Raw genomic sequence first — 11,583 nt, forward strand, 5'->3', positions numbered from 1 at the left:
AGTGTGATATATCAATGTTTTTAATGTGACATATTCATTTTACAGATACAGGTGCTCCAATGGCAAGAATATTTGTTTTTGTTAATATAACCCTAAATACTGGGCCAGTGGGCATAAATTTCACACTACGGAGTGGAGACAGGGACATTAATGTATCCATTTCCAATATCTAACTGTTTTGAGGTCACTTCTTGGCAACTCTGTATATAAATGGTACACTAATAAGCTTTTCTGCATCATACAAAAAGTTAAGCCGCAACAGCAAACCCCATCCCAGCCTCCCTTTCTCATCTACTTTCCATTTTCACATATAGGAATACAGATATAAGCATTTATATGGGCTTGTAGTCCAGTTTGGATTCAAGCTTCTTTGAGTCGGCCACCTTGCGAACCGCCTTCATGAAATCCTCTTGAGTGACGTACTCGTGATCGGTACGGATCGCAAACATACCTGGAAGATGGAAAGGGACGAGACTTAGAGCATGAACAACAGTGTCATGAAGTTGGCCTGTGGGTGAGGTTTATGACCCCCCCCATAAATACCTTTCTCCCGTTCCTCTCTCTGACTCTACAGAAGGACTCTTGAAAAGCCTTTGTTAAACATAGAGAGTCTGGGAACATAAAAAGGTGGGGGGAAAGGAACCATATTTCGGTAATCCAACCAGTTGAAAATATGCCTTGATATATGATGCTAGATCAGTTGGCGTCTGAGACATTATTACTGATGATAGGACGACATAAACTGTATCTTGGAACTACACATTATAGTTATCAGATTCACATGGAATTGTTGTGCAATTTAAATGTTTAAATATGAAACTATTTGTGAAAAGATTAAATGTAATTTAGCTTCTTAATGAGAGAACTGTTTGTCATAGAGTAAACTATGCTCAACTCATTGGCCCTTCCCATATGAACAGACATTGGTTATAAACTATGAAACACGCCCTTCTCTCCCCTCCTATATAAAGCCCTTGACGAAAATGTAACTTTCTGTTCCGAGGACGACGGTCCCCACGTTGAAAAGGCTCAGGTAATAACCTAACGAAATTAGCATCGAATTTCAACGCGAAGATGACGATCAACACGCCGAAAGGATGAATTTCGACTCTACCAGCCAGAATATAGCATGAGCTAAAAGTATGGCAACTTGGTATGAACTTTGAACTCTTATTCACCCCAGAAGTGATACCTCCTAGCCGGTGAGTTAGCAGCGGCCGCTGTAAATGTGGGCTAAGAAAGGACAGACGACGTACCCAGTCTACCACACAACGACGATACTACAACGTATCCAGTTTACCACCGGAGACACTCTTCAAAGGACAAGGAAAATCTCTGATGGGCAACACGGCCTTCCATCTACACCCAACCTATTGAAGCACAGCTCAGAGTAAATATTTATTGCATTTTCCTTTTCCAAATGGGCGGTTATTTAGAATGCATAAGATTCGTGTGAGCTTATGGCAGTATAATTGTTTGAAACTGAACGTTCCTTCTTTACTTCAAATAATGAGGCATGTCTTACTTTGCTTCAACGTAGTCTAACCATTATTCAACCATAGAAACAGAGGCAATTGTTTTATAAAAACTTCCTCATGCCATTAAGCAGCATTTCTCTCCTGCTCTATTGCTTTTCAAATCAACTTTCTTTCGTTGTCCAGAAGCCAAAGGCACAATCCTAGTCATATTAGCAACCCATCCTAGTTGTTGCTAATAGATGCCCCGTCTTTCTAAGTTTCTAACAGAGATTTTCATCTCTGTCACATATGGAATCTCTCTCATTGGGTGTGCTGTTTTGTGTAACCAGCCATCATACAGGTTCCGTCCCCCAGGGACGTTTTGTTGTAGGACATAATTAGTAATCAATGTATGATCCATTCTGTGTTTATGTAATTCTGTGTGATTATTTAGGTATTTAGTAAATAAATAATTAAACCAAAGTTTGTATTGCTGATTCCACTTGTTAGCCAGGGTTCGTGAAGATAACCAAGAATTCTACGATGTTTCAGATGAGACTGAATAAAGTGACGATTAAATATTGACTGCTATTGATGCAAAAGATTACTAAGTCTTTAAGAGTTTATTCGGAAGATAAAAGCTCTATAAACATTCTTTCGTGGTGCCCCGACTTTCTAGTTAATTACATTCATCTGATTAGCTTAATCAGGTAATATTAATTACAGATAAATTATTTTATAGAATAGCATGTCATATCACAATCCGGCATAGCCAAAAACATGACAACAGGTTGGGTTCAGGACAATAACAGCTATGTTCAGATAGGTTTCCCGGACACAGATTAAGACTAGTCGTAGACTAAAAAGCATACTCAATGGAAAATCTTCATTAAAATGGCTTTTCAGTCCAGGACTAGGCTTTATTTGTAGCCGGGAAAGCCGCCCATAATGTTGGTCAGTTACCTGCTTCAGTGCACACGTTTCTCAAATCGGCTCCGTTGAAGCCGTCTGAAAGCTTCACGATCGCTTCGTAATCTAAAAATATAAAGCGACAACACCTGTTACAAGAAGCAGTGTAACAAAATCTAAAACATGATTACACCCAAACGTGTCCCAGTCCCAGCTGTGCTAAAAATCAAGACCACAGTGTCTCCATAGTGAGTTCGCACGCACGCACGCACACACCACACACACACACACCTATTTCTCCATGTTTGGTGATGGGGCCAGAGTGGATCTTCAGGATGTCCAAGCGGGCCTGTTCATTGGGCAGCTCAATGTCTGTTGGAACAGTAGAAATAACCATGGGTCACTCATCGTTTCATTCCATAGACAATCACATTTCTTTCTACTTGGTTATGATTTAGAAAGAAATGGAAGGAGATCATTGTGGCCTTATAGCCCAAAAGGGATAAGGTCCTGCATGGCTCAGTTGGTAGAGCACGGCACTTGCAACATCAGGTTTGTGGGTTCGATTCCCGGGACCATCCATAGGCAAAGAATGTATGCACACATAACTAAGTCCATTAGGATAGAAGCGTCTGCTAAATGGCATATATCATTATATTACATTAAGAGGATTAAGTATGAAGGATGATGATGATGAGAGGAGGAAGAACGTACGGATCTTGCGGTCCAGTCTGCCGGGACGCAGCAGCGCGGGGTCCAGGGTGTCAGGCCGGTTGGTGGCCATGATCATCTTGACTCTGTGCAGGGTGTCAAAGCCGTCCATTTGGTTCAGCAGCTGTGCGGCGCACAAACACACAAAAGATAAGTCGGCGAGGAGCCAACTCACAGAGGATTATCTGCCGTGGATCCGGATAACTTTAGACATCTTTCAGTAAGACCCTTCAGTACGTATTGAAATGCCAGTCAAGCTGGCTGCAAACTACACGTCACCGAGTTCTATTCCCATCTTCAACATCACCCACAAGATATACGGTACTGACCAAGCCACAGAACAGTCTTTCCCCAAATAAATATATTTTACAGAACCATCATTCTCATAGAAAGCAACATCTGTTAAACATTATCTATTCTATGTAACATATAGCTAAGAGTTATGGCCGCCCATTTTACCTCCATCAGGGTCCTCTGGATCTCTCTGTCAGCTGACGTGCCCTCTGAGAACCTTCGGCCACCTTGTAGAGAAAAAAGTATTTCACTTACAACACATTCAACATTCCCAGACACTGCGCTCAATGCTAAGCAAAGGGAGAAGGAATAGATGTGTCATCAGGGCTCAGGATGCTTAACCTGTTAGGGTATAGGGGGCAGTATTTTCACGGCTGGATAAAAAAATGTACCCGATTTAATCTGGTTACTAATCCTACCCAGTAACTAGAATATGCATATACTTATTATATATGGATAGAAAACACCCTAAAGTTTCTAAAACTGTTTGAATGGTGTCTGTGAGTATAACAGAACTCATTTGGCAGGCAAAACCCTGAGACAGATTCTGACAGGAAGTGGATACCTGATGTGTTGAATTGACTTTAAGCCTATGCCATTGAAAAACAAAGGGGCTGAGGAATGTTTTGGCACTTCCTATGGCTTCCACTAGATGTCACCAGCCTTTACAAAGTGTTTTGAGTCTTATACTGTGAGATCTGACCGAATAAGAGACTTGGAACGGTGATGGCCGATTAGACCCCTGGCGCGCGAGTTGATGGTTGGTACTCTAGTTCCGAAACGTTTTAAAAGAGATCCCAATCGTCCGCCTTGAATTTTATTCATGTTCTGGTTAAAAAAGGCACTAATGATTTAAGCTATACAACGTTTGACATGTTTGAACAAACGTAAATATATTTTTTCCGTTCGTGAAGTGAAGTCCGGCTGGCTTAGATCATGTGCTAACAACACGGAGCTTATTGGACATAAATGAGCTTTTTTGAACAAAACTACATTCGTTATGGACCTGGGATTCTTTGGAAGTGACATCTGATGAAGAGAATCAAAGGTAATGGATTATTTACATAGTATTTTCGATCTCTCCAACATGGCGGTTAGTCTGTATCGCAATGCGTATTTTTCTGGGCGCAGTGCTCAGATTATTGCAAAGTGTGATTTCCCAGTAAGGTTAATTTTAAATCTGGCAAGTCGATTGCGTTCAAGAGATGTAAATCTATAATTCTTTGAATGACATAATATTTTACCAATGTTTTCTAATATTAATTAATTATTTTGTTGTCATGACTTGACTGCCGGTTATTGGAGGGAAACGATTTCCTGAACATCAACGCCATAGTAAAACGCTGTTTTTAGATATAAATATGAACTTGATAGAACTAAAAATGCATGCATTGTCTAACATAATGTCCTAGGAGTGTCATCTGATGGAGATTGTAAAAGGTTAGTGCATAATTTTAGCTGATTCTATGGTTTTGGTGACGCCTGTCTTTGAATCGACAATACATTACACACAGCTATTGTCAATGTACTCTCCTAACATAACCTAACTTTATGCTTTCACCGTAAAACCTTTTTGAAATCGGACAACGTGGTTAGATTAAGGAGATGTTTATCTTTCAAAGGGTGTAAGTTAGTTGTATGTTTGAGAAATTTGAATTTTGACATTTATTTGGTTTCAAATTTGCCGCTCTTGAAATGCACCTGCTGTTGATAGGGTGCGCCACGGGTGGCACGCTAACGTCCCACATAGCCCCAAGAAGTTAACCTGGTCTCAGATCTGGTTTTGCTGTATATCCAACTCATTTTGGCTGACAACGACCACAGCAGTTAGCTTTACAGCTCAAACTGATCTGGGACCAGGCTACAGGTGAGGAAGCTCACCAATGGCGTCGATCTCGTCCATGAAGATGATGCAGGGCTGGTGGTCCCTGGCATAGTTGAACATCTCCCTGATGAGCCTGGCGCTCTCTCCAATGTACTTATCCACAATGGAGCTGGACACAACCTGCCGCATCCGGTGCAAAGAAGACAGGACATGTCAGCCATGTTGTTCAAAGAATACTGAATACAGCCCGAAGGGCCAGTGGAGGAAAACAAAGTGTAGCCCATTACTCACCTTGAGGAAGTTACAGTCCATCTGACTGGCTACAGCTCTTGCCAGAAGGGTCTTTCCGGTGCCTAATGAAAAGATAGGTGCATAAAGGAAATGGATGAATAAACCCTCAGGACCTCAGTGACATAACCTAAACCGCATTACTCTGGGTGAATCTCAAAAGTCTTTCCTTGGTTCGCCGCATCCTTTATTCCTAGACCTCCTTCTCAAGACGCATTGGAGGAGAAGGTCTGAGGGGAGGGACCTCAGATCTTTTGATCCAACGTGTTTTGAGATGTAGGTCAAGGAATCCAGGACATGAGGAAACAAGGAACATTTCAAAGAGTCTACATCAAAATCCTGCTAGTGACTCACCTGGAGGTCCGTAGAGCAGGCAGCCCTTTGGAGGGATAATCCCCACCCTCAGGAAAAGCTCAGGGTTGGTCAGGGGCAGCTCAATCACCTGACAGGGAACACGGGGGAGTGTCATATAGAACACCTGACTGCTTCAGGGGAAAACGTCATAACTGTACTGTAGGATGTGACGTGTACCTCTCTCAGTTCACGGATCTGCTCGGCCAAGCCACCGATCTCTGAGTAGGAGATACTGCCAGGGTCTTCATGGGACATGTTGTACACCAGGGGGTCGACTTCTCTGGGCAGATACCTGTAGGGTGGGTGAGCGTACATGTCATCTGCCATCAGGGAAAACATTTAGGGCTGTGTCAGTAGACTGAATTGACATTTGCTCAACTGGTGTGTGTGTTAGGGCTGAACAATAATGAAATTCACATTGAAATTGCTATATTGACTTGTGCAATATCCATATCGCAAGAGGTCCATATCACATGCAATATTTTGGAACGCCAATAAGCCGCGTGTAATGTCAGTTACGGTTTACTCCGTTTGTCGTCTCTCTCCCTCTCATCGCTTGTGGCTGCTTCCCACACACACCAAGCCCCGCCCCCTGTCACTCAAGCAGCACAGTTCCTCCTCCTTGCTGTTAGATTCACTATAAGTTTGCATGCTGTTCTGTTAGGTCAAATGCAGTCAACACAATGCTGCTTTCCACTTCGCCTCTTAATATAAATCATTCCATTTCAATAGTTCCAACAGTTCACCCAAGTGTTTTGATCTATATCGCAAGTGAAATCGCAATATATAATGTTTTTTTGGTTGTTAAATCGCAATAATAAAAAAAAGCCCATATATTGCAGCCCTATTGCGTGCAGTACCAATTACGGATGTTAACGGTTAGCCGTTAAATCTGTTAGCCGCCGAAAATACATTTTACCGGTCATGCTTATCGGTCTATAGGTTAATTTGCAGAATTTTGTGGAATGAAATTGCTGCGTGTATTTTTGTTAGTCATCATGCATCTTATTAAAATCACACACTGATAAGGGAATGATATGTTTAAAAGGTAATGATTAAAGAATCCCACCCTGAAACCTAACTAATTAGTAATTAGTAGTTTATGTAGCATGTATAATGAATAATTAAAGTACTAAACGTAAGTCCCATAAGGTTTAGTAGAGACCTGTGAGGAAGAGAAATGTATGTGTGTGCCTAAGAGAATACCGAGAACAATGAAGACTGTGTTTGACTCGAACTGGCTAGATGATAGGACAGGGAGTACTTCTCAAGGTTTCTCTAATCTCGGGGGAATGGAACGGACAGCACTGGGTAGTGATAAACAGTGGTGAGAACTCTGGGGAGGGATACAACCCACCTACTGTTTGTGTGTATGCATGTGTGTAGGACATCTACTGTTTGTGTGTAGGACATCTACTGTTTGTGTGTATGCATGTGTGTAGGACATCTACTGTTTGTGTGTAGGATATCTACTGTTTGTGTGTCTGTATGCGTGTAGGATATCTACTGTTTGTGTGTAGGATATCTACTGTTTGTGTGTAGGACATCTACTGTTTGTGTGTATGAATGTGTGTAGGACATCTACTGTTTGTGTGTATGCATGTGTGTAGGACATCTACTGTTTGTGTGTAGGACATCTACTGTTTGTGTGTATGCATGTGTGTAGGACATCTACTGTTTGTGTGTATGCATGTGTGTAGGACATCTACTGTTTGTGTGTATGCATGTGTGTAGGACATCTACTGTTTGTGTGTATGCATGTGTGTAGGACATCTACGGTTTGTGTGTATGAATTTGTGTAGGACATCTACTGTTTGTGTGTATGCATGTGTGTAGGACATCTACTGTTTGTGTGTATGCATGTGTGTAGGACATCTACTGTTTGTGTGTATGCATGTGTGTAGGACATCTACTGTTTGTGTGTATGCATGTGTGTAGGACATCTACTGTTTGTGTGTATGCATGTGTGTAGGACATCTACTGTTTGTGTGTATGCATGTGTGTAGGACATTTACTGTTTGTGTGTATGTATGTGTGTAGGATATCTACTGTTTGTGTGTATGTATGTGTGTAGGATATCTACTGTTTGTGTGTATGTATGTGTGTAGGATATCTACTGTTTGTGTGTATGCATGTGTGTAGGACATCTACTGTTTGTGTGTATGCATGTGTGTAGGACATCTACTGTTTGTGTGTATGCATGTGTGTAGGACATCTACTGTTTGTGTGTATGTATGTGTGTAGGATATCTACTGTTTGTGTGTATGTATGTGTGTAGGATATCTACTGTTTGTGTGTAAGTAAGAAGCAAGTTATAAAATGAATGTCTCTGTATTATGGACTTCAGAACGTTCTCGTGAATTAACTGTACGAACCTTTTGCATAAGCTGAGTCTTTGCCTAATTATTATTAACCCAGTGCCTTACAAACCTTGGGGATTAGTCAAAGCTTATTAATTGTTAGGTATTATCATTGGGATTGAAAATTCTCTTAACAGACCCGCACAGCATACAGAGCCTGGTTTGAGGAGAGGAATAGCTTACCACCTGTCAGACAACGCAAGAGCAGCTCCTCAAAAAGCTGGTAATAGAGTGAAACGTGCTTTTTTAAGCCCAGTCATTGCGCAACAAATATCAATTCTAAATGCAATCACGTGTTAAACTGTTTTGATGGCCACGATTAAAGAGCTATTACTTGTATTTTTCAATCTCAACTCGTAATCAAAGCGCGCCTCCCATTCTTCATTCGAGAGCATAGGCTATAGTCGATGGTAGGCAGGCTATCAGCGAGTCACCCACCACATTGCAATGTGAGCTTGTGTCAGTATAATTGTTTGAAACTGAACGTTTTACTTCACTTCAAATAATGAGGCATGTCTTACTTTGCTTCAACGTAGTCTAACCATTATTCAACCATAGAAACAGAGGCAATTGTTTTATAAAAACTTCCTCATGCCATTAAGCAGCATTTCTCTCCTGCTCTATTGCTTTTCAAATCAACTTTCTTTCGTTGTCCAGAAGCCAAAGGCACAATCCTAGTCATATTAGCAACCCATCCTAGTTGTTGCTAATAGATGCCCCGTCTTTCTAAGTTTCTAACAGAAATTTTCATCTCTGTCACATATGTTTGAATCGCTCTCATTGAGTTTGCTGTTTAGAATAATGGTTCCCCACAAATTGTACTTTGGCAAGTGTTTAAAAATTACATTTGATTAGCTGCTTCATTACAGGAGTTGCATGTTCAATAATACAGCCTTTTGACTAAGACGATAGGCTTGCTATTGTTGCATGTTTCCACTAAGCTCTTAATGAAAAATTGCCATTCCTTTTATGCATGCATGGTATTTTCTGTTGGTCACTTCATTTTACTGTTTGGGAAGAATTTAACCATTTATTGACCGGTTAATGAGGGTCGGTTAGTGGCAGTAAAATTGACCGAAATTTGCATCCCTAGTGCCTACCTCATAATGGTGAGGGTGGTCATGTCCAGGGCCACTCTAGTGCCTGGTTTGAGCTGTGATTTATCCAGCTGTGTGAAAATGACAGAGAGATGAGCTCAATTACAATCATAGAGAGATGACACAGAATGTAAATAATCACTGATGAAGCGTTGGTACCATCATGGTTTAAGACCTACTTGTCTGCGGCAGCCAACAACATAACGAGGTCCATTGGTTGCCTTGACAATGACTGTGAAGAGAAGTAGATAATGAACATGACATGGAGTGTGTTCGTAAATTCCCTCTGGCTATCTACTCCGATTCAGAGCACTCCCGTCTGGGTGTGCCAGAGCGTAGAATAACTGATGAATATACGAACGCTGAACACTCATTGAATATGGCCGGTGTCATTAAACGTTGGCAAGAAAGTGTAATTAAATTGTTGCCAGCAGCCCAGTCAGTCATCAACGCTCTGGATAATAAACAACCTAACCAGCTCTGCTAGGGGGAGTAAAATGGTCAGAGTGAGGTGTTCTCTCATTATGTGTCTGGAAGTAGCTAGCTAGCTAGCCAGTTGGCTTGGGTTGACTGCCGTTGTGAGGTCAGAACTCTCGGATCAACCCTACTCCTCCGCCAGAGCGTCCAGTGTGCACTCTGAACGCTCTGAGAGCAAACGGACAATCTGACAACACTCTGAATTTACGAACGCCCAAAGTAAACTCCGGCACTCCGGAGTGAATTTACGAACGCACCCATGGCATGGTGTGTTCTTCAATGCACTCTGGAGTGCCAGAGTGAGCTCTGGGCGTTTGTACATTCAGAGCGCACACTGTACGCTCTGGCCGAGGAGTAGGGTTGACCCAAGAGTTCTGATCTCACAACTGTAGGCAACTGGCTAAAGTTGGCTAACTTGCTAGCTACTTCCAGACACAAATGAGAGAACACCTCACTCTTACCATTTTACTTGCCTTAGCAGAGGTGCGTAGGATGTTTTCATGTTGTCTAGAGCGTTGGTGACTAACTTAACTGCTGGGAACAATTTTATGAATTGTTTTGGCCGACACAGGTTATATTCAACGGGTGTTACTCTGCTCATCAGTTATTCTGCTCTCTGGCACACACTGTCGAGTGCTTTGAAATCGGAAGTAGCTAACCAGTGAATGTACGAACGCACCATAATACGTGATGTAGCTAGGCATATCAATAGGACGATTGCAGTGACACTAGCTACAACTTACATTTCTCCTCCGTCAGCTGTTTGAGCACTTCACCCACAATCTACATAAAGTATGAACATAATTAGCAGTTCAAATCCATTCATTACGACACATTTTTTTGTACACTATATTGCCGGTCAATAATCATGTGTAAATACACAATCTTACCTGACCAACACTTTGTAAGGCCTTCAGGTCATTTTCGGATTTTTCATATTGTTTTGTCTGTTCCTTGAGCTGTTCCCTCACTGAAAACAGAGTCAGACAGAGGATACGAATGGAATCAAGATGTGTAACTAACGTTAGCTAGCTACAGTTATTAACGTTAGCTGATTATGTCTGTTATTGTTCTTCCATGACTTCAAGCTAAACTCGAACTAATATGGTTAACTAGTGGTCTTGGCAAATAACGTCAGCTGGTTAAACAGTTTTGCCATGGCTTAGTACAGCAAATACACTTCAATATACGGCTAGATGCAGCTGTTTTTGTAGCTAGCATTTTGCTAACGCGTTAGCCGGTTGTGAAGACCATTCATTTCTATGGACGAGTCTACTGCCACTGCATGACAAAGCGAGTTACAAAAAGGCAAAAACCGCGTACCTAACTGGCTGTTGCTCATTTTAGTTAGATAACCAATTTTATGTGCATTATTCCGATCTATTGACAAAGACACGGTAATGCATTACTCACACTCTTTTAAACGTCCGTCAATCTCTTTATGTTCAAGTAATCTTTTCCTGTAATCTTGAAGCCCCTTTTCTCTGGTGTCAGCCATGTTGCCTCTATGAATTATGGGAACTGTACGACGTCGGAAGATGTGTTTTGTTTCTGTGTCATCATGCAATTTGTCACATCTGCCACATGGGGGCAGTGTCCCCTCATACTTCTCACTGGGTGACACTATGACCAAGACCAAAGGACGCTCCAAAGGATGCCCCTTGACACTGAAAACAAAATCCCCTCGATCCAAAAGAGGGATTTTGTTGGGAAATCAAATATTCCCCCTCACTTTCAAATCACAAAAACAAATCCTTCTAACTAAAAATGAATCGGGTTATGTTTAGCTTGGGTGACTTTCCCAGTGATGC

At 41.6% G+C, this 11,583-nt stretch overlaps 1 protein-coding gene across 1 annotated transcript; it reads right to left on the reverse strand.

Moving 5' to 3' along the window:
• Positions 1-2: 2 nt before the first annotated feature.
• On the reverse strand, positions 3-11,311 carry psmc6 (proteasome 26S subunit, ATPase 6). Its single transcript, XM_029733260.1, has 14 exons — positions 11,186-11,311; positions 10,663-10,742; positions 10,516-10,555; positions 9,475-9,527; positions 9,299-9,366; positions 6,016-6,130; positions 5,839-5,926; positions 5,488-5,549; positions 5,253-5,376; positions 3,537-3,598; positions 3,081-3,201; positions 2,658-2,738; positions 2,421-2,492; positions 3-451 (listed from the first exon to the last, which is right to left on the reverse strand). Exons 1-14 carry the CDS (start codon positions 11,268-11,270, stop codon positions 333-335), a joined length of 1,170 nt encoding a protein of 389 aa, XP_029589120.1. The 5' UTR covers positions 11,271-11,311; the 3' UTR covers positions 3-332.
• Between the last annotated feature and the right edge of the window lie 272 nt (positions 11,312-11,583).

This window comes from Salmo trutta, chromosome 35, assembly GCF_901001165.1.
Source record: "Salmo trutta chromosome 35, fSalTru1.1, whole genome shotgun sequence".
NCBI lineage: Eukaryota > Metazoa > Chordata > Actinopteri > Salmoniformes > Salmonidae > Salmo > Salmo trutta.